The following is a 23962-nucleotide window of genomic DNA, read 5'->3' on the forward strand; positions in this document are numbered from 1 at the left end:
CAGTATAAATACAGAATGCAGGTTTTTTATTGAGGTGTTTGTTAAACAGGAAACAGCTGCAGAGAGGAAACAGCTGCTCTAGCGGTGAAAACTTTATTAGTGTTAACACAGTGCACATGTGCACAGACACAAACTCCATCAGACGTTTCTACAGCTGTTAAAGCCGACTGACAGCTGATCGAGCTGTGATCAGCTGATCCAGCTGTGATCAGCTGATCGAGCTGTGATCAGCTGATCGAGCTGCGATCAGCTGATCCAGCTGCGATCAGCTGATCCAGCTGCGATCAGCTGGCGACGTCATCAGAAACGGACGTCGCTTCACATGACGCCTCAGAGAGGACGTCTCATGTCTCTTAAAACAAGGGGGGGGGAACGTGGATGCAATTTAAGAGACTTGGGATGCACCCAATGAAGCAGACTGTGGAGTCCTAAATACTACAGTACCCATGAGCCTCAGCAGCTACGACATCACACTAACCTCTGTGGAGGCGATGTAGTGCCACCTGGTGGAGGTCTGGCTGACTTCTCCCACCTCCAGTTCATACGAGGACTTGTTGACCAGCGTGAAGAACGGACTCATGGTGACGATCCGGGTCAGGTTGAAGCTGCTCATCTGGATGCTCACTCCCACCTGCACAGCAACATAAAGCTTTACTTACTGTTCCAGCGTAAAACTGAGAAAGTAAACATTATTTATTTGATTTATTAACTGATTTGGTTTGTAAAATGTCAGAAAACAGATCAATTAATCAACTAATTATTGTAGCTCTTAATTATTTTCACCTGGACTTCACCTGGAATCTAGTGCTTGTTCTGGAGCTTTCAACCATGTGACATGGTCTTCATTAGCAGATTGTTTGCTGTAATCTGATCAAATCAAATGAAATCTCCAAAACTGGCACCATTTTAACATCAAACAGCTTGAATTTAAAAGATTCAGCTGGTTTTTAAATGCAAAGGATGGAAACGGTCTCAGTCCACAGAGGAGCTTTAAAGAACCTGAAAGCTTTTCATTGGCCAGAGACACTGAGAGAGTTTCTGTTACCAGGAAGTCCATGTTGTTGGCAGGACAGCGAACGCAGCCGTAACTTCCCACCGTGTCCAGAGAGAAACCATCTGACCAGGAGCTGGTGGAGATGCACAGCTGGAGCTGAACATCAACAAACACGTTAATGAACACAAGCCTGCTAATGTTTCTGTCAGCAAGTAACATTATGTTTAACACAATGACATGTTTCCAAACTTTAATATGAAACTGAGTGTGAAAGACCTGACCCACAAATTAAGGCAAAAACACAAAAAGTGGGTAAAAAGTTTGAAACTTGTCTAAGATGTATCCTGAGGGTGGCGCTAGAGGAAACGGGTTCGTCCTGTGAGCAGCAGAAAGGTGTTTAAGAACATTTCATAAGATGGTGAGGTGAGTGTTTAAATGTCGTTGACGTGTTATACTGACTGACGTGAAACCAGTTCAGCAGCGTGAACCATGTCCAGGTGTTGGTCTCACCTTGCTCTTGCTGAAGAGATTCTTCTTCCTGAAGGAGAACAAGATAATGTCTCGGAAGTCGGCCGGGTGTTTGACGCTGACGTCCTCGGCTCTGTACTGCAGCACTCGAGACGTCTTGTTGATGATCCAGTACGGGCTGAAGAGCGACAGCAGCAGGCGGCTCGTAGTCCTCGACACATGCATGCTCACGTCCACCGTCATGTTGGTGTCGGTGTCACAGGTGAGACAGACGGCAAAGAACTCCGGCATTTCCTGTTCGATTCGAACGTGTCCGTGCCAGTTGCGACCCTGATACCTCATCAGCACCAATGACATGATCTCACCTGACACACGAGCGTTCAGGAGGTCCGACGTGCTGCCTTCCTGAAGCTCGTACGAGTCTGCAGAGCTCTGAGGAGGAAGAGACCAGATGAGATAAAACCCGATCAGGTTCAGTTAGACCAGTTCAGATAAAACCCGATCAGGTTCAGTTAGACCAGATGAGATAAAACCCAATCAGGTTCAGTTAGACCAGATGAGATAAAACCGGATCAGGTTCAGTTAGACCAGTTCAGATAAAATCCGATCAGGTTCAGTTAGACCAGATGAGATAAAACCGGATCAGGTTCAGTTAGACCAGTTCAGATAAAACCCGATCAGGTTCAGTTAGACCAGATGAGATAAAACCGGATCAGGTTCAGTTAGACCAGTTCAGATAAAACCCGATCAGGTTCAGTTAGACCAGATGAGATAAAACCGGATCAGGTTCAGTTAGACCAGTTCAGATAAAACCCGATCAGGTTCAGTTAGACCAGATGAGATAAAACCAGATCAGGTTCAGTTAGACCAGATGAGATAAAACTGGATCAGGTTCAGTTAGACCAGTTCAGATAAAACCCGATCAGGTTCAGTTAGACCAGATGAGATAAAACCGGATCAGGTTCAGTTAGACCAGATGAGATAAAACCGGATCAGGTTCAGTTAGACCAGATGAGATAAAACTGGATCAGGTTCAGTTAGACCAGATGAGATAAAACCGGATCAGGTTCAGTTAGACCAGATGAGATAAAACCGGATCAGGTTCAGTTAGACCAGTTCAGATAAAACCCGATCAGGTTCAGTTAGACCAGATGAGATAAAACCGGATCAGGTTCAGTTAGACCAGTTCAGATAAAACCCGATCAGGTTCAGTTAGACCAGATGAGATAAAACTGGATCAGGTTCAGTTAGACCAGATGAGATAAAACCGGATCAGGTTCAGGTAGACCAGATAAGATAAAACCGGATCAGGTTCAGTTAGACCAGATGAGATAAAACCGGATCAGGTTCAGGTAGACCAGATGAGATAAAACCGGATCAGGTTCAGTTATACCAGATGAGATAAAACCGGATCAGGTTCAGTTAGACCAGATGAGATAAAACCGGATCAGGTTCAGTTAGACCAGATGAGATAAAACCGGATCAGGTTCAGGTAGACCAGATGAGATTGCACCAGACTGTCAGATCAGATTTGATTATCTGATGTTTTATAGAAATCTTGTTTAATAAAAATTGTTTTAGCGTCAGTGGCTGTTAATAAACTTTGGCTGATCCAGTTGTTTTTACTTCACATGATGAATAAACAAAAATCATCATATATATGTGTGTGTGTGTGTGTGTGTGTGTGTGTATAGACACATATGGTATACATATATATACCATAATACAGGGAATCCTGGTGTATAATGGTATTATGTTGTACCTCCAGCATGTAGCGGATGGTGTAGGGCAGCAGGTTGCGTAGCGTGGCCACCGGGTGCAGGTGGATGATGTAGGCGGGATCCCAGTCCTCCTCTCCATGGCTGGCGATGTGTCGCAGGTCGTCAGGGACGGCCAGCGTGCTGACCATCAGCGGCAGCAGGCTGCTGTCGGCCGCTGGGCACTGCAGCACCGAGCGTACCTCTGAGCTGCGGTGCACCTGCTCCTTCCACGCCACGCAGGTGGAAGACGGCCCGTACTGACCGTCCAGACACCCTGCCGGACGGACAAACAGCTGGCATCTGTAGAGGAGGGAGGTAAAATAAAACTACACTGTCAACATCTAGTGAAGCCCTGGGCCACACACCTGAGCACCTGCTGCCAGAGGAACTTCAAAGACCTGAAACAAAGGCTGATACTCCGATTCACAAAGAGGGCTGAGTGGAGGTAACGGCCACAGGGAGGGAGTGAGGAAGCAGTGTGATGTCACTGTAAACACTACCTGTAGACAGTGTGATGTCACTGTAAACACTACCTGTAGACAGTGTGATGTCACTGTAAACACTACCTGTAGACAGTGTGATGTCACTGTAAACACTACCTGTAGACAGTGTGATGTCACTGTAAACACTACCTGTAGGTTTCTAGGGCGATGTGAAACTCTTTCTCAGGTTCGGCCTGTCCGACACTCTGCAGGCTCCTGGATGTTGGACAGTACTTCAGGATAGCGAATGGCACAGAGAAGTGATTCTTTATCTGAAAAACAACAGTTAAAATTATCTACTGATCAGACATCAATAACCTATATCCTGACAGTCGACAGTCCTGATGACAGTGTGTTTGGGATTCAGACCTGCAGCGGCGAGCGGACGGTGATGACCTTGTTGCCCTCGGTGGCATCGATCTGCACCAACACAGAAACGGCCTCCTGCAGCTTCGGACCGCGGATGTTGTAGAGGCGGCGGCCCGGCTTATCCACAGCGATGTTGGAGATCTCGCTGAATCCAGAAGGCACTGCAAGAGACACCTGTTCTTTAAACACCTGTTTGATTTGATTTTATTAGGATCCCAATTAGTTAATGCAGAAAACATCAGCTAGTCTTTCTGGGGTCCATACAAAACATCATACAACCATCAATGCACAAAAAACAAGTAACAAAAGTAATAAAAATCAATAAATGTATAATATTAAAATAATAAGTCAGCAATGCACACTACAATCTAATGTGAACAGCCACGAGGTGTTGCTTCACTTGTTTTTTGAAAATAACTTAATTCTGAGTTTTAGAAATATGACCTGGAAGGGAGTTCCATTCAACCACTGGTTACCACTGGTGGCATGTTTGGTGGGGTACACGTGTGCATTAGAGCTAAATGTGAGCTGCCCATACAAACTGTAAGGGATTTTCTATACATTGTTTTTTGGAAAAGAAAGAAGTAATGCTTTTAACCTTTTATCAACTTTCAGCCAGGGTTAGGGTTAGGGTTAACTCTCAGTGTGCACTGAAGGGGAAGCCAAGCTGCTCTGAACTGTCATAGCTTCCTTAGATTTGTCTTTGTTGTTCCTGACCAGACCGCCAGGCAATAATCTAAGTGTGATAACAGCAAAGTCTGCAGGACCCGTTTGGTCAGATGTGGTGTTAAAAAAGAAGAGCTTCTCTTGTCTACAGACATGTTTCCCCCCATCTTTTGCCCCCGTAAATCTATGTCTTCACTGTGACAGTTTACAGTCTAAAGTTACACCAGGAAGCTTTGTTTCCTGTACTTGCTCAACAGCAACTTTGTTTAGTACCAGATTCAGCTGGGGTTTAGAGCTTAATGAGTGTTTTGTTGCAAATATGAAGCTCTTAGTCTTATATCTGTTCAGGGGAAGTTTTCTTATCAGTGATTCACTTAAATACTATCTGCAACTCTTTGTTTAGGGCTGAGGTGATTTCCTTTGGTGTAGACATGTAGAGTGTTGAATCATCTGCATACATAGACACACAGGCTTTTTACAAGCAAGTGGGAGATCATTTGTAAAAATGGAGAAGAGCTGTGGTCCAAGTAAAGAGCCCTGTGGAATCCCACACTGTGTATGTCTTTCATTTGAGAAGCTTCCGTTAAAGAAAACCTTCTGTGTTCTCTCATTTGGGTAGCTCTCTAAAGTAAAGCCATAACAATTAAGTTTCCTTAATAGCAAGCTATGATCAATGATATCAAGGGCATTGCTAAAGTCTAATAGTACTGCTCCTACAATATTCTGCCTTTTAGCCAGTCATCTGTCATCTGGGTGAGTATTGTGCAGGTGGAGTGCCCTTCCCCATAAGCGTGCTGGTAGTTGCTTGTAAAATTGTTCATAGAAAAACAGCATTGTATCTGGTCAAATACAATTTTTCCAGCAGTTTGCTTATGACAGCTGACTGGTGGGCTGTTAGAGCCAGTGAAGGCAGCACAAGCATTTTTGGGTAGAAGGATCACCTGAGCCTCTTTCCAGGTTTGTGGGCACATATTACTGTCAAGACTAAGATTAAGTCTTGTATATTTTGGCATTTTTAAGATATTTCACATTTCCTTATAATGATGATTAGCCACACTTTTTGCCAAATATTTTTTGACAATAACTTAATGTCTCTCTAATGTTGTTTTAAACTTAAAGTTAAAAATGTAAGCTGACGTATGACTACAGTAAAACACTGCAGTCATACGTCACATCAGCTACTAATACAGTATCAGGCGCCTGTGTTCCAAACTAAATACTTTCTGCAGACGTGCTGCAACAACAGATTAATGCTTAAATTGTAAATATTTAAAAAAAAATTTGAATTAATCACTGTCCGACCAAAAACAGCACAGAAAGTTAAGTTTATTGTGGTTGAAGCAGGAAAGTCAGTAAATCAGTCTGCATTGATCTATGAATGAATGTGTGTGATTCTTACAGTATCTGCTGTCCACAGCTGTTTATACTGTATGAAAAGCTTCTCCTTCAATTCTTTAATTCTCTGCAGCATCTGGGCAGCAGGACTGATATGATGATAAATCTGCAGCCTCTGAGAAGTGAAGCGCCAGAGCACAGTGACGTTATGCACAGCCCCTCCCTATCACAGACCCATTTTTGTCTTTTTTTAGGGGGGGACAGGGGATCTCTAGGGGGAGATAGCAGGTCAACAGTATCTGCCACATAGAAGTGATGATACATCATCAGAAATCTGGGAACCTGACTATTAATTTGAGATGCAGCTCAGCACTGTGTGTCAAGTTTTTCTAGTCTAGCTTTAAAACTGAGCCCACTAAAGCCTCTGAGAGACAGAAATGTCAGGATGCTGGCATGCTTGTGGAGTTTAAGAGGTTAAATCAGACAGTATAACCACACACACCTCTACACACATCAGGCTGGTCAGTTATAATGTGATATTCTGCTTTTTATGAAGGAGACATCAGGTTAGCAGCTCATCATTTACTCTTTTCCAACTTTCTTTTTAGCAAAAGTAGTGTCCCGTGTTTTATCCTTGAAACACATTGCAGAGCAAATGCTGTTGTGTAACATTAATTAATTATTAATTAAACTATGTGACTGTGTACAAGGTGAGATTCAGAGTTATTACTAAAATAGTGTCAGTCCGATATATTCATTTAAACGGCTTTACCAAATCAATTTCTTTATTTTATTTCTGTTTTTATTACAATAACTAACTGATGAAAAACAGACTCCATCTGTCTTTGGGTGCAGATTTATGGTGATGTGTGTTCATGTTGTGATGCTCTGAACCATCCAGACATTTCCTGAAGAAAAGCTTTCTATTTGTTGAGCTGTCATTGTCACGTTTAACTGTGATTGGCTCGACCGTCTCAGAGCTATGATACCAGTGATGTGACTGGCTGAGAGAGTATTTAATGATCACCACACCCGAACCACACTAGCAGCTGTGCATGGAGACGCACACACAGCCCGTGCACCTCTGCGCTTGGCATTTATTATTCAAATTTCAACTGAGAGTGTAAAAATATTAAACTGTGGGTGCAATGCATGCTTTTGTACCCTTGTAGAACTGACATGTTACCTAGTCTATATAGCTAATGGACAGGTTAGGCAATGATGTCACCACCATTCCAATACATCGTCAATACGCTAGAATCTGGATGCTATGGTGATGGATTACGTCAGACTACTAACCACATTCTCTGTTTGAGAAAGAACATTAACCATTAAACAGGAAGTAACACTGGCGGGAGTGGGGCAATATGGTTCACTGCCATCCTCAATAGCTTTCCATTCAGGTTATCAATACCAGGTGGTTTCTCATTAACATGTTCATTACACCTTTTCTTAACACCTGTATAAACAGGTATATAGAACCATCTAAATAAGTGACAATGCAGTGAATGTGATGCGTTCTGACCGATGCTCAGGTTGAACAGGCAGCTCTCTTGCCGCTGCAGGGCCGACAGTTTGCTGCGGGACGACGTTTTGAACATGGAGTATTCCAGGTCCATACTCTGGTCTACTGACAGTTCATGCAGTTTTCCCTGAGCAGGTGAGCCCACTGGCCTCAGGTTGGCGCTGTGCTGCACGATGAGGGGGATCCCCAGAGCATTTCGGATGGTGAAGGGAGCTTTCTCCTTTAGAGAGTAGTCGAAGGTGGAGGCTGTGCCCTCAGAGAACGCCTGATCGAAACACAGCAATGACATATTAGAAATGTTAATGTAAAAACCTTTGCTAAATGGCACAACATGGGCATAAAGTAATTTGCTGATCTCTTTTCTGATGGCATTTTTTTCCTCATTTAGCGATCTTTGTGAAAATTTTAAATGATCTAAAAACAATTTCTTTTGCTACCTACGAATCAGATGCTCCCTCAGTTTCCTGCCCAACCACCATGTAATTCTTGAGATTCTATCTTAGAGCACCCTTCATCTTTCAAAGGCATAATTTCTATCATATATAATAAGCTCATACAAAATCAAAATTTCAGTCTTATGCCTTTGAAAGCTGATTGGGAAACAGATCTAAATACATGTTTTTCAGATAGTCTTTGGCGTTCTATTTTAGAAAGAGTCCACACTTCCTCTATTTGCATCCATCATTGTTTTATGCAATGTAGAATACTTCACCACAGTTACTGGACAAATCAAAAATTGTCAAAACTGTTTCCTGAGGTGAAACCCACATGCAACCACTGCACATCAACCTCAGCCACTCATGCTCACATGCTCCGGTCATGCAGCAAAATTAAGGAATTCTGTCTGAAAATCTTCTCATTAAATTCCATCTGTCTTGGTAAATCAGTTCATCCATGCCCCCTGCTGGCCATTTTTGGTGTTTCATTGCCTGCGCTTTCCATTTCAAAAGCGAAGGCACATTGTATTGCCTTTGCCACGTTTCTCGCCCAAAGACTGATTCTTTTTCACCCAGTTTTATACAATGGCTTCATGACCTACTGTTTTTATTAAATTAGAGAAAATAAAATATTCTCTGAGAGGTTCCATGAATAAATTTTATAAAATATGGAACACTTTCTTAGTTTATGTTAAAGAAAACATCCAGCTGCCTACTGCTCCTTAAACTCTTTAAACTGTTCTTCATCTTCTGCATCTAATGTGTGATGTAAGAATCATCACCAGTTAAGACTTAGATTGAGGTCTCATTACCTACAACCTTAACCGCTCCTTTGTATCCATTTAGTCAGACTTGTATATACAAGGTTATTGTATAATTTCCATTTATTTGTCTTTTTGTTTTTTGTTTTTTTAAGTCACGGTTTTTGTCATGCCATTACCGTCATTATCTGTTGTTGTTTTTCTGTGTTTGTAAAACCAAATAAAAAAAAGATATATATACATATACATATACACACACATATATATATATACATAGATAGATAGCTGTTGATTATGAATAATGTAAGACACAATTTCAGGGAAAGCCTGATTGGAGATGTTATAATGTGTTGTACCTTAGCGAGGTTGTGGAAGACGTTTAGGCTGCACTGGGAGATGGTGATGTTCATGGTGTCTTTGGAGCAGATGTTGATGGCTGTCTGAGGTTCAGGAAGAATGACAAAGTCATCTCCATGAACAGGACTCTTGTCCTGGACCGGGTTGTTCTTCATCTGGAGGAGCAAACACAGCAACAATAATTAAAGTAGTACGTTAGTGAACTGGCACCTCGAAGCAAGAATATCCGGGGTTTAAATCCACTGACCGGACTTTACTCATACACCCGTACCTGAGTGACATGCAGGTGAACCGGAGACTCTAACCTGTCAGACAGTGTGAAAGTGAGTGTTAAATGTCCTTAAGATGCTATAATGTGACAGGTATCAGGAGGCCAGAAGGACTGCAGCATCGCTGATGTAACCTCAGGTGTGGGGAGGAGTACATGGACACAGAGAAGGACTTTCTGGGGTTTGTGGAGGCAAACAGGGTTTAATGCAGACTCCTCTTAGTGGGGAGGACAAATGTAACCTGGACTGTGGTTATTAACTGTGTTCCTCTCTCTGGCACTGAGGCCAATGGTTAAGGAGCTCCACAGTGACAAAGCACAAGAGGTTCACCCGCAGTTGCTGAAGGCCCCGAATATTGTTGGGCTGTCTTATTGACATGTGTCACATGTTAAATGCAGGTTGAGGGCAGTTCCTGTGGTAGTTTATGTTTTAATGAAGGGGAAGAGAAGTCATGTCTTCTCAGTCATGTTTGGGTAGAACAGGACTATCTGCATCTTTAATCGGCTTATGGAAATAATATTTTTGAACAGTTCTGCTGTGGAAGATACACTGGACTGAAATCCTACATTTTATTGTGTGGATATATGATGTGTAACAGTCAAACGTCTGTTGAGGATTGATAGGATAGATATAAATTTACTTTTATAGATTTACTGGACACGACACATTTGCTGCTAACAAACACAGAGGAAACCTTACCTCCAGCTCCAGGTTCCATCTGCGTCTGCCACCATCAACTCGTTCGATCAGAGGCTCCCAGACAGCATGGACCTCATTAAAGTAGTTCACCTGCAGGCACACAGCAGTCAGCATTAAACTACAAACTAGTACTGCTCAGGTGTGTCAGGTTCAAGTGTATCAGGTTCAGGCCGTGGGCGTTGCCTGGTCTGGGCAATCGGACTGTAGCCCCGAAGATTTTTTCTTTGGCCCCAAATAATTCTCCACTTTTGCCATTTGTCACTAAAGAAGACGATGGTGTTGTAATTTTGTATCTTTAGCGTACGGAACGGAGGCAAGACCAATGAGAGAGGGTTTACAGGAGAATACGTGGAAATATTCATGTGTTACTGGCTGACAGGTCTCTGTCAGTTCCTCAATTGATGGGGTTACAATGTCAAATGCTAGCTAGTCAGTTATTGTGAGGAAAAAAATGGATATAAACTTAGCACAAAAAGTGAGGAAATTTGTGTTTGGTAGATTATTTCTTTGTTGTAATGATGCTTCTTGGCAATAAATCTTATACCGTTGGAAAGCCTGTTTATTTCCCTTTTAAATGCTGCCACATTTGTAAGGAACATGCATTTGTTGGATGAGTAGCAGAGCTGAGTATGTGGGTTGCGCCCATGAAAAATTTGCCAAACAGCTTATTTTGCTGTTGCTATTGACTCTTGTTTTGAGCTTCTGGTATCCCCAGGTGCTGCCATGCTGTGAGCTTGGGCCCTGCTACAGTGATCAATAAGTGTTTGCTCCAAGAATCGACATGCCATGTTTGACTGATCTGGATAGGGTGTTCCGCAAAACCAGGTTGCGGCATTATTTGGAGTGAGCCCTAGTACCATCTCCAAAGTGAAGGCCAAGTTCCGCATAACGGGGATGTCAGAGACAGGCTGCGAGGTGGGCGTCCCAAGAAGACGACACCCCAAGAAGACCGTTTCCTCACCAGTGTCAGCACTTAGGTAATGGTTCTTCCACACGCTACTGAGGCTCCTGTTTGTTAAATGAATAAATTGTTAAATTGCCGATATGTCTTGTTTCTTCAAACTTCAATCCATCAAACACCAAACAAGTCAAAGAAGCAGTGGCACAAACATCCTCTCATGCTGAGCCAGGAAAACAAGGTGTGTAATTGTCTGTATGAGTCCTTAGTTACTTGATCATGATATGAACAGAGCATAAGTTATATACAGTTAATATACATTGCACTATAGCCAGCTAAACCGTTAGCAATCATAGCGTAGTTGTGCATCCCCTTTGCTAGTGACACCAAACTAGACTAGTCTTGTGTTAGATTGCCAAAAAGTTTTGTACTGTATCGGTCCGGTAGTCCTACAAACAATGATAACACCAGAGGCAAGTTTTATGACCAATCCAGCTTTGTGTCATACATTGACAGCTAAGTTACCACAGCTTCCATAAAACAATACTTCAGGCTAGTGGCTGAGCTGGTAATGTTAGTCAGATTAAACTAGGAAATAAACATTGAATCTAAATGATTTAGATGTGTCACACACACATCACTGTAGGTCAGTGTCAGTGTTACTGGTCATGTGGTTCGTATCAAGTCCGTTAGCAATGATTTTGCAACCACATTGTGAAAGTTTACAGTCAATTTGAGTAGTTAGCTGTTTCAACTCTCATTCATGAAAATGCCATTGTGTTATGAGTTTTCAGGATTTTCCATCATGTACTGTAGGCCTAGTAGTAATGGTAGTAGGTATCTGATATGACGCTCATTTTGGTTTGAGACATTTGAGTGGCTGGAATATTCATGTGTAGATTATATGGTAAATCAAATCCAAACCCTTCCTTACTTCTCCAATTTTCATATTTTCATTTTTATAAATAATAATCTGAATAACACACAAGTGCTGTTCTCCACTGTTGATCAGCTCATCGATCCTTCATCTTAAACCTACCCTGACCTTCTCTCTACTATAAAATGCAAAATCACCACCATAAGAAAAAAGCTCTTTGAGTTTTGGCAAAGAAGATATTAGTAAATGTACAGCACAGACTACAGTGTAACGGTTAATAAATGCTAAAAAGTCACGTCTGTTGTTTCCCCAAGTGCTGGAAAAGTGAAGGAGGTTAGCTCCAAAGTTAGCAACAAAGGGTTAGCCTAACCTGAAGATGCAAAACAGAGAAATACAGAACAGAGAAATATGGCTGCTGAGTTCACCGTGCACTGTTGTGTTTTAATTACGTCCATGTATGCAAGCGAATGTTTGCTTTTACGTATGATGATATATTTGCTTGTTTTCATGTCTCTATAATTATATTGCTCTTGTCCTTGTGAAGCACAATGTGTTGCTTTTTGTATGAAATGTGCTCTCTAAATTCCAGCCAACACCCCTGGTTCAGGTGTGTCTGGTTCAGGTGTGAACGGGTTCAAGTGTGAACGGGTTCAGGTGTGAATGGGTTTAGGTGTGTCTGGTTCAGGTGTGTCTGGTTCAGGTGTGAACGGGTTTAGGTGTGAACGGGTTCAGGTGTGAACGGGTTCACGTGTGTCTGGTTCAGGTGTGAATGGGTTCAGGTGTGAACGGGTTCAGGTGTGAACGGGTTCAGATGTGTCTGGTTCAGGTGTGAACGGGTTCAGGTGTGAACGGGTTCAGGTGTGAATGGGTTTAGGTGTGAACGGGTTCAGGTGTGAACGGGTTTAGGTGTGAACGGGTTCACGTGTGTCTGGTTCAGGTGTGAACGGGTTCAGGTGTGAACGGGTTCAGGTGTGTCTGGTTCAGGTGTGAACGGGTTCAGGTGTGTCTGGTTCAGGTGTGAACGGGTTTAAGTGTGAACAGGCTCAGGTGTGAACGGGTTTAGGTGTGAATGGGTTCAGGTGTGAACGGGTTCAGGTGTGAACGGGTTCAGGTGTGTCTGGTTCAGGTGTGAACGGGTTTAAGTGTGAACAGGTTCAGGTGTGACTGGGTTCAGGTGTGTCTGGTTCAGGTGTGAACGGGTTTAGGTGTGAATGAGTTCAGGTGTGAACGGGTTCAGGTGTGAACGGGTTCAGGTGTGTCTGGTTCAGGTGTGAACGGGTTTAAGTGTGAACAGGCTCAGGTGTGAACGGGTTTAGGTGTGAACAGGTTCAGGTGTGACTGGGTTCAGGTGTGTCTGGTTCAGGTGTGAACGGGTTCAGGTGTGTCTGGTTCAGGTGTGAACGGGTTTAGGTGTGAACAGGCTCAGGTGTGAACGGGTTCAGGTGTGAACAGGTTCAGGTGTGTCTGGTTCAGGTGTGAACGGGTTTAGGTGTGAACGGGTTCAGGTGTGAACAGGTTCAGGTGTGTCTGGTTCAGGTGTGAACGGGTTTAGGTGTGAACAGGTTCAGGTGTGAACAGGTTCAGGTGTGAACGGGTTCAGGTGTGTCTGGTTCAGGTGTGAACGGGTTTAAGTGTGAACAGGTTCAGGTGTGAACGGGTTCAGGTGTGAACGGGTTCAGGTGTGAACGGGTTTAGGTGTGAACAGGCTCAGGTGTGAGCGGGTTTAGGTGTGAATAGGTTCAGGTGTGAATGGGTTCAGGTGTGTCTGGTTCAGGTGTGAACGGGTTTAGGTGTGAACGGGTTCAGGTGTGAACAGGTTCAGGTGTGAACGGGTTCAGGTGTGTCTGGTTCAGGTGTGAACGGGTTCAGGTGTGTCTGGTTCAGGTGTGGACGGGTTTAGGTGTGAACAGGTTCAGGTGTGAATGGGTTCAGGCGTGAACAGGTTCAGGTGTGTCAGGTTTTGGTGAGTCTGGTTGTGGTTCACACCTCCAGCGTCATATCGGCTCTCAGCTGCAGCAGAGACGACCAGTTTTTGGCCGATCCGTCAAAGGAGGACTCGGCCAGCAGCAGCGGGACTGTCCGATGACCCAAACCGGACTCCAGCGTCACCTGGACCACCTGATAGAGAACAACACCTTGTCAACAGGAAACAATTCATCTGATCAATCTAAAGTTTCAAAATAAAAGCCTTCTATACCTTGACCTCAGCGGCAAAGCTCTCTCCCTCGTTGCGTCCGTCTTGGTCTCTGAAGCTCTCGGTGACCTCGGTGGCTTGGTCCACTCCCAGGAACCAGTAGTTACCGGTGTAGACGTTCATGACGGACCAGAGGTCACTGACATCCAGCTTCGACTCCTGGCTCTGCTCGTCCCGCTGTTTCGTTGTCATGGCGGCCGTTATTGTCATCAGTGTGTTGAGGATGAAGGGAGAGATCTGCAGAGACACGCTGATGAGTTCACTGACACTGGGAAAACCCAAAATCATTGTAACATGTTATTTGTTTGTTGATCTATGAATATTTTTTATGAATAGTTGGGTTAAACGATTAAAGCACCTTAACAATGACTTCCTCTACCATCACAGAGCCCCTCAGTGGTTGGTTGGGGTGGGTCTTGGTTTCCAAGACAACTGAGCAAGGCCTCAACACCTGTTGGACAGGAGTCAAAGAGCAGCAGCGGTTTCATATCGCCACCTGCAGCTCAGAACTGTGTCAGCTGAAGATTTTTCAATTATGTTGACAATATATAATAACAAAACATATAGTAGAACATTATTGTGGACGTCCTATAACATGTTTGAGTATAAATAAAATACATGTAGAACATTTCTTCAAAAAGTTTGGTTTAGTTGTTATTTCTATGTTTTGATATTCATTTCTCGTTTTATGTGTGATCTTACGGTGGTGACCGCCGTGTCCTGCTTGTTGCGGATGAAGGGGCATGCCAGGACTTTCAGCTCCCGCAGGTTGGCCCTCATGTTCTGGGTGCAGTCGTCCTCGGCCTGCAGTGTGAAGTCACACTGGAAGGACACCACCAGGGCGGGGGCGTCGGCTTTCATCAGGCTGGCCACAAACACCACCTCCGGGTCCACCACCACCGCACGGAGACGAGTCCTCACCATGAAGGCTGAGAGACAAGACAAAGTTTGAAATGTATGTTATCTTTTACTAGTTTGCTATTATTTGTTATTGGGACACTCGCTTAAGATTTGGGCTCAGTTCTGCCGGGCACACGGACTTAAAAATCTCTTTCTTTTATTCTCCCCCTCTATACCACGCCTGCTTTCAATCATCAAAAGTTCTTTGTTTTCCGGATGTGTTCAAGACTGCTGTTGTCCAGTCACTTCTCAAAAAACCTGGTTCTGATCCCTCTGAGTATAGCAACAATAGACCAATGTCTAAGCTTCCCTTTATATCAAACATCCTACAGAAAACTGTTTCAAATCAATTGTTGGAAGTCTTGATCAGTAATAATCAAAATTTACTCACTTCTATCGTGTGGCTTTTTCTTATAGAGGACCTATTATGCCTATTTCAGCTCTAAATTTTTATTTTTGGACTGCACTAGAGTAGATTCACAGTTAAAAAAAGCTCCTTATATATCTTATACTGACCCTTTATGCAGCCCCTCAGTATGCACAGTTTCTCTTACACTCTGTTTTAGCTCCTGTCTCTTTAAGAACCGCCTCACGATGAGCCCACTCTGTTCTGATTGGTCAGCTTTACATGTCAGAGTCGTGTAACTTTATCGTCATTGCAAACCAAACATTTCCTGCTTTAATGCTTCAAATTAAAAGCTTTTAAATGACTAACTTATGGGAGACTGAAGAATTTACAGGAAGTAAAAACGTGTTCCTATGTGGAGCTCTTTGTTCAGCGGATCAGTTAGAAACAACGCAGGGAGGAAGAGTACAAGCAGAAGCAGCCACAGTGATGATGATGTTTTATGAAGAGCTGCAGACAACCAGCACACCTCCAACAGGTAAACTACTTATTTTACTTCGCTGTGCTGTGTAATGAAGTCGTGGCTCGGCCTAACTACTGCACGCAGCAGATGTCCATATTGCCAATGTGAATACCGATATATGCACATATTTTTTCCAGCTGGCTGAGGAGACTATTATGCATGCGAACATAGATTATACTAAGTATGATCAAGAAAGACAATATATGAAGTAAGAACTCAGGAAGACCGGAGTTCAGGAACTCAGCATTAAAACTTTAATGAACCTGCCAAGTGGGAGCAGCAGCAGAGTTTTCTTTGAGTTTATTAGACAGACAGGATTAATGTGTAGGATTTAATCTCTGGTCCAGACTCCGGAGCAGAAGGTGGCGCTAATGCACCTAATATGCTAGTTGCCAACCGCCGTTATAAACCAAAAAAAAGATTTTTTAATTCCAGAGTGGTACATCCTGTCAGCCGAGGGGTTTCCTATCTGTGAAGCCGAACACAGCAGCTCCTCCACGGACTGATTCACCCTGACGGTCCCGGTGTTTCCTCTGCAGGCTGCACTTCACTCAGCCGCCCGTCAGACCCGCTGCTTCTTCCAACTTTAACCCGAATAACAAACCGGGGCTCGGTGCTCCGGTTGGATCCACATGGAGAGCCGAGGCTAACGTAAGCTAGGAGGCTGTTCTCCTCATCTGCTCCCATCACCTGTGGAACACCTCAAGGCTCCATTTTAGGGCTGTTATACATGCTCCCTTTAAGCTTTATCTTCCAAAAACAAAATATCTCCTTCCATTGCGATGCAGATGACACTCAGCTAAACCTCCCATCAGTAACAGTTAGGTCCCACCTTGACTGCCTCCAGCATGTGAAGTACTGGATGACAAAAATCCGTCTTCAATTAAATGCTAGTAAGATAGACATGGTCTTATTTGGTCCCTCCAACCCCACTGGGGGTTTAGCTAATCACTCAGCGCTCCTGGCCCCAAACCTTCATGCCAAAGCCAGAAATCTTGGTGTCATCTTCGATCCAGCTTTAAAATTTGACAAACAAGTCAAGATTCTTGAATTCTTGAATTCATTAGATTAATGATGTTTTTATAAAGGTTAAAGGTCAGGGGGGTCGGGTTTTCTCTACAGTTCTAGACTGGCTCAGTTTTTAATACACCGCAGTGTTAATTGATGCTTATTTACTGTTCTTAAATCAATTCTGTGTTGTCTGCTTAGTTTAATGTTCTTATTGTTAGATGAAGGTGGACCCTGCCTCCATCTGGGTTAGTTATATGGCCTGAGTCTCGGTCTCACCGGTCTTGGTGTCACTTCGCGGGTCAGTTGTGAGTCTCAGCGGCAGCCTGTCACTTGGCGCTGAAGCGGCAGTCACAGTCTGAGTCTGCGGCAAAGCCTGGAGGAAGAAATCTGCGACGGCCATCAGGAACTCCACGCTGGCACACAGGTAGAGTTTCTGCAGCACAGCCACCACCTCCCTCTCCTCGCCGCTCTGCCGGTACGTCACATCGATCATCACCTCTGAACTCTGCTCGTCTCGCCGGCCAACCATCCTGAACACACAAGAGAGCATAACAACACCGCAGAGCACATCAGCTGTGAGTTCACACAGCAGGTTCACTGTACAGTGATTGATAACAGGCAGCGGGTGGCAAACTGGTGATCTGAACAAACTTTTACTTCTATCCTCGCGTTATTATTTGTGGGTGTCAAGATGATCAGAAGCTGTTATTGAATACTGCTGGCAAACTTTACATATATGATGCTCCAAAAAAGCTGGATTGGAGCTCGTTCATATTATCTCTCAAACATTACAATTTACAGGAAAAGGTCATCATGACACGTAGAGCAAAAAGCTCAGACATAAATAAATAAATAGAAGATCCACAGAGCTGTGATTATTCTATAATATCGTAACTTAATATTATCTTTTTAATTTAGTTCCTTCTGCAGAATGACATATTTAATTGAAATTGCTGTAGAAGTGATTTGTTTTTGTATTACAGTTACATGTAGTACTTGACATGTATGTACATGTATGTATGTTTGTATGTGTATATATGTGGTTTGTCTGTTGTTATTTGTTTAGTTATGTTTGTGTTTGTGATGTAAGTTATATGTTATTTCTTTTCTGTAAGTACTGGGAATGTGTATTATGTTTGTATAATATACATTCAGCTTATCACCAAGTAACACAGAAATATTTTAAACAGAACATACAAAACAACAAAAGGAAAGAATTTTTTAACTCAATGAAATTAGTAGTTTTTGTTTTAAAATTATTCAAAATATAAATAGTATAATAATTCAGGTCAAAGTGGAAGTATTCTGTGTGTTTTAATTCCTCTGAAGCATTTAATAACATTTTACAGAGTTTTGATATTTTGGTAATTTTGTGTTTACAATTAACCTGCAACAAAACTAACGTTCAACCAAAGGAAGTTTAAAGTTTAACCCGTCTTCTGGACGTTTCCTCCCTGAAAAATCTACAATAAATTATGATCAAATATAATTTCATTGGTTGAATGGGTGAAGCCTGAAACGATCAGCATGTCTAACATGGCCAAACTCCAGACACCTGAGGTCATGTGACTCACCGTGAGGTTACCCGATCCATGCCGGTCCTCAGGTCGTCCAGCGTGCAGGCTGTCAGGACGGTGTTCACCTCCAGCCGGCCGCTGGTCAGGATCTTCCCTGAAGTCTTCAGGAGGTGGAGGGCCAACTCGCCCAGGCGGAGGCTCTCCTGATGCTGGGGGTCGGACTGCTGGAGGAAACACCAACAAGATCCATCCATTTTAAAAATTCTGTAATCAAACCTGAGTGACAACAGAACTTTAAAGGATCATTCTGTTTTTGTAAAGTTTATCCATCAGTTGTAGTCACAACACATTATTTCAGTCACATGACTTTGAATCAGAGTTGAAGTGAAGCAGCTTGTTCGTCATCAGCAGCACTCGTTCATGTGGTCACCGACCTGTTTGGGGTCGTTTCTGTACAGAACCAGTCCAAGAGACTCGATGTTGAAGTTAAACTTCAGAGTCTCCAGAGCTTCGTCCTCCTCTTCATCACTGGTTACACTTGGCTTCCCAATATTATCTGAACACACAAAACACAGAACAACAAAATATTTCTGTCTGCTGGAACGAAAAACAGAAAGATCAAGAAAACAAAATAATCTAAATTCCTCTAATCAGCAGAAGAAGAGAAACTAAAGCAACATACAGAGTATTTATATATACTGTATATAACCTCGTTCAGACCTGTCTGGGGGCCGCCGGACGCTCGGAGCTGCAGGTTGCTCTCTTGTTTTGGGGTGCTGGGCTCCAGGCTGCCGGCCTCTCCCAGGTTCTCCATCAGGATCCTCAGCAGCATCTTCAGGTCATCCTGGCTCAGTGACACCTACAGGCCGAGCACAGACACAGCAGTTATTCCTGAGACCTCTACACACTCTGAGAGGTTAAAGGAACATTTCGGTAAACCCTTTCCTGTGTTCAGATGGATGTCAGTTTCCTCTGCACGTCCAGTACATACACAGGTCCAGGACATGATTAACCTTAGCAAACAAACTGGAAACAGGGAGAAACTGCTAGCCTGGTCCAAACCTATCTCCTAATGGGAATGTCTACAGAGACTCTGGCTTTCAGTTCACTACAGACACAAAATGACTAGTGATGCTACACTTTAACACAACAGAAGAAGACTGTTGTCAGAACAAACTGATGGTCTACATGTTGACCGGATCAATTCAATCAATCAATCAATTTTTATTTATATAGCGCCGTATCACAACAAAAGTCATCTCAAGGCACTTTTCACATAGAGCAGGTCAAGACCGAACTCTTTAACTTACAGAGACCCAACAATTCCCCCATGAGCAGCACTTGGTGACAGCGGTAAGGAAAAACTCCCCTTTAACGGGTAGAAACCTCAAGCAGACCCCGGCTCTTGGTGGGCGGCCATCTGCTTTGACCGGTTGGTCGAGAGAGAGAAAGAGAGAGCTCCATAACAGCTCTGGACTACTCATCGCTCACTGATCACTCCTGTTTGCCCCCAGTAACCTCTCCGCCTCCTGTTAATACTACTAGCTCTCCCTACAGCCCATGGGTCCTGAGTAAGACCCGTTTTTATGAGACTCTCCACGGTTTTATTATTCCAGTAGTAATGAGTGATAGCCAGCCTGACTGTCACTGGACTAATGACAGGAGTGTTGATTGTAAAAACCTGATCATGATTCAGACTGTTGCCACAGAAGGAGGCAAATCAAAGACTCCTTGCATCACAAGGACATGGGAATAGCTCATGTGAATGTGCATAGTATTATATCCACAATGGACTATACTGAAGTCTGAGCACAACAAAGTGACCCTGACATCTTTGTGTTTTCTGAAACAAAGTTGCCAAACAAAGATGCTGATATTTGTCTTGACAACTATAGTGTTTTTAGAGTGTTTATACTAAACTAACTTGTCTATAATGTTTTTAGAGTGTTTATACTAAACTAACTTGTCTATAATGTTTTTAGAGTGTTTATACTAAACTAACTTGTCTATAATGTTTTTAGAGTGTTTATACTAAACTAACTTGTCTATAATGTTTTTAGAGTGTTTATACTAAACTAACTTGTCTATAATGTTTTTAGAGTGTTTATACTAAACTAACTTGTCTATAATGTTTTTAGAGTGTTTATACTAAACTAACTTGTCTATAGTGTTTTTAGAGTGTTTATACTAAACTAACTTGTCTATAGTGTTTTGTGATCGGTATACTAAGAGGGAGGCGTTGCCATTTTTGTGAAAAGTTGTTTATCTGTCTGTCGTTACCTCTGTATCTAAGCCAAAATGTTTTGAACTATTGGCTGTAAGTGTTTGTCTACTACTAGACAATACAACTACTACTACTAATACTACTGGAAAGCTTCTAGTTATTGGGTCTTATTGCTCACCCTCTGCACCTGCAGGTGTGTTGGATGTTTTATTTGATTTGATATCCAGCTATGAAAATTCAGAACTAGTTTTGAAATGTGAATGAGTAGTTTGACAGACCTAGTTAGATGTCAAAGATGCAGCAATTTATACAGCAAGCAGTTCATTCCACGTCTCCTGTATTTACATTTAGCAGACTTTCTCAACCAGAGACTGCCAGCTGTTTGTTCAATGGCTGGACTCTCTTTAACTCATCTTCAACACATAATGAAAAAACAAGCTTGTTAACATTTGTTTCAGTAGATTTGAATGATTTACATATACAGCCTCTGTGTGCACTGCACATCACTGCATCATTATGAAGTTGTAAATACGAGTTTGCAGGTTATAGTGTACTTGCATATTTAAGTTTATTCATGTATATTCTTAGATGGGCAAAAACAGGAACAATTCTTGGTTTTGTTCTGAAATTGCTGAAATGTTACATGAAAGAGATGTTCAAACAACTAAATCATCCTCTGATTGACAATATTTTCGTCAACAACGGAACACGTCTCACTGTTCTTCAAATGCTAAATCATCATTTTATGTCTCTGCACTATCTGACAGTAAAAGAAACCCAGCATTTTTTTGGGGAAAATGGATAAAACATTATCACATAGTCCTATTTCATCTTAACCCAGTGAAATAGTTCAAGGTTCATGCATTTATTTCTTCAGGTTATTTATTTAAAAATGCTTGATTTCTTCCCTCTGTCTCTGATTATAGTGCACCTTACCGTGCAAATTAGGCACTCAGACCTTTTCACTGAAGCCTTTTACAAATCTTGAAGTGTTTAATGCTCTTTGGTCTATTAATCCAAAAAAGTCCACTGGGGCTGATCAGTTAGAGTGGAGTCTTTTATTATTAGCATTAACTTGTATTTTTAATGTGACTGTGGAAGCATCCCTGACATTTGGAAGACATCTTACTATTACATAAAGGGGATCAGTCCAATGAGCTACATAATTATCCAACAATTTCTTAAGTATCATGTCAAGCTGAATTGTTTGGGAAACCAGTAAATGATCAGGTGAGAACACTTTTATCTTAACACTCCATTTTAAAGTCATATCAATCAGGATTTATAGCAGGGCAGAGTACTGTGACGACAGCATCAAATGTCTTGAATGATGTTGCTAGAACATTAGATAAAAACACCATTTTTATTGATTTATCTAAGGCTTTTGATACTGTTGATAATCATTCTTTTGAAACGCCTGGAATCTATTATATTTAATGAGAAACTGTGTAATTGGTTGGCAAATTATCTCAGTTGTAGAAGTCAAGCTGTTGTGGCTGATGGCTATATGCCCAGCTTTAGGAGTTTTAACAAAGGTGTGCCACAGGGTTCCATTCTAGGACCACTTTCATTCACAAATTTTATAAATGACTTAGGAGAAAATGTTAGAAACAGTACAATTCATCTGTACGCAGACGATGCTGTTCTCTATACAACAGTGCCCTCTGTTGCCCAGGTGCTTCAACTGGGCAACAGCAAATTTGAATTGATCTTAAATTTTAGTCAGCAGAATGAACTCTTCACAAACTTTGCAAGCTGAGCACATAGGCTACAACAACAAAATAAAACAAATAGCCTTGCTGTTGTTAATCTAATGCAGCCACCACCTCCACCTGGTGCGTCTCCCCGAGCTGCCTCTCACCGTGGCTGGGAAAAAGTTAAACCTCCTACTGATCAATTACACATTATTTAACCGTGGAGCTCTGGGCTGATCTGTTTGCTTTACTGTGCCGATGCTGGATGTAACATTACCTGAGAGAAAACAGTAAGACTTTTTGGAGTCGCGTTAACTGCTGTGGAGCCAAAGTGCAGGACTGTTGCTGGAGAAAGCGACCTTTGAATCTCGACTTTGGATCAAGTTGACTGATCAGATAAGATTCTCAATAAACTGACACTTATTTAATCAAACCATCGTTAGAAAACAAGGAGGCTTTGTTCTCTGATGTAGCACTTTGTTGATGCTTTATTGTGAAATAAATAATCCTGTCTTTAAATCGGATGTACATATATCACTAGTACTTACCTTCATGGGCTTTAGATCACCATCGATCTCCACGGCAGCCATCTTCCTGTACCAGGACGCTGCCAGGTTCCTGTTGATGCTCAGGTGCAGGTTGACCGGTTCCAGGAGCTCGTTGCTGGGCCGACTCGATGCCGGGTCCATACAGGTCCTGATGAACAACAGCAAACCAGACTTTAAATCCAACGAGCCAGTCTGTACTGTGACCAGACAGCATAACTTAACATAAATTTTGGTTACATGAAGAATACAAAGAAACAACGTTCTGTTAGTTGCTTCACTCGTCTTGATGTGCAGGTGATGCTATGTTCATAAAACAGGTAACTGTTGGTCACATGCAGAGAAGAAGCCTCTTAACATCTGTCGTCGTCTTTCTGTTGTTTCTGGAGCAAATCTTTGAGTCTTCGTGATCAACTGACCTGGAGAGCTTGAGCTGCGTCAGCTGGACGTCCATGTTGTCGATGACGGCCGGCAGCGGGCATCCGTCGACAGGCAGCAGCGAGAAGCTGTTTCCCACCGTGATCAGACCCAGGTCCATTATCAGGGCATCATGGGAGGTGGACGACTGGGGGATGATGATGAGCGGCGCCTTCAGTTTGATGTCCATGGACAGACGGAAGCTCTTCTGAGCGAAGTCCCGAACGCTGGACGCCGCCTTCTCTGCCGCCTGAGCCGTCGCGGCGCTCAGAGCTCCTTTAGCCATCTGGAAGTTGTTGGTGAAGTTCTAAATGAAATGAAATAAACAAATATAAAATTACTTTACTGACAAAACAAAATATCAATTTAAGACTATTATCACTGTGTATGACAAAAGATAAGATTTTATTTAAATCTGCATGAAAACTGTTGATAACCAAAAACTAATTAATAATAAAATAATTTTTTTTTTTTTTTTACAAAAGAGTTAAAAAATCAAATTTTGTTAATTTTTAAACTTAAATAATTTAAACGTGTTAATAACTTTAAATCAATTTAGAATTTGTTTTAATAAAATCTGTTACAAACCAAACAACACCTGTTCTAAATGTAATAATCACATAAACTCAAACTGGACCCTTTATTAGAACCTCAAACTACAATCAAACTAAAAAGCAAAGTAAGATATGTTTTT

The 23962-nt window shown here is 42.4% G+C and overlaps 1 protein-coding gene across 5 annotated transcripts in view; it reads right to left on the reverse strand.

Annotated features, from left to right (window-relative positions):
* vps13c (vacuolar protein sorting 13 homolog C) overlaps window positions 1-23962 on the reverse strand; it is a 100306-nt gene that overhangs the window by 26900 nt on the left and 49444 nt on the right. For 4 of the 5 annotated variants that reach the window (XR_006099228.1, XM_042428270.1, XM_042428545.1 and 1 more), the window contains 19 exons: window positions 23271-23575; window positions 22855-23002; window positions 19109-19247; window positions 18823-18944; window positions 18446-18612; window positions 17148-17401; window positions 14794-15020; window positions 14450-14542; window positions 14095-14328; window positions 13884-14015; window positions 10123-10212; window positions 9154-9309; window positions 7600-7864; window positions 4074-4234; window positions 3855-3976; window positions 3225-3522; window positions 1505-1894; window positions 1046-1150; window positions 479-631 (listed from right to left, as the gene is read on the reverse strand). Coding sequence is in view for 4 of the 5 variants with exons in the window: in XM_042428270.1 (XP_042284204.1) it covers window positions 479-631; window positions 1046-1150; window positions 1505-1894; window positions 3225-3522; window positions 3855-3976; window positions 4074-4234; window positions 7600-7864; window positions 9154-9309; window positions 10123-10212; window positions 13884-14015; window positions 14095-14328; window positions 14450-14542; window positions 14794-15020; window positions 17148-17401; window positions 18446-18612; window positions 18823-18944; window positions 19109-19247; window positions 22855-23002; window positions 23271-23575 (3561 nt within the window). In the remaining variant the exon portion in view is untranslated. The remainder of the gene's footprint in view (window positions 1-478; window positions 632-1045; window positions 1151-1504; window positions 1895-3224; window positions 3523-3854; window positions 3977-4073; window positions 4235-7599; window positions 7865-9153; window positions 9310-10122; window positions 10213-13883; window positions 14016-14094; window positions 14329-14449; window positions 14543-14793; window positions 15021-17147; window positions 17402-18445; window positions 18613-18822; window positions 18945-19108; window positions 19248-22854; window positions 23003-23270; window positions 23576-23962) is intronic. The other variant, XM_042428348.1, reaches the window with a different exon arrangement.

This window comes from Thunnus maccoyii, chromosome 1 (genome assembly GCF_910596095.1).
Source record: "Thunnus maccoyii chromosome 1, fThuMac1.1, whole genome shotgun sequence".
Lineage (NCBI taxonomy): Eukaryota > Metazoa > Chordata > Actinopteri > Scombriformes > Scombridae > Thunnus > Thunnus maccoyii.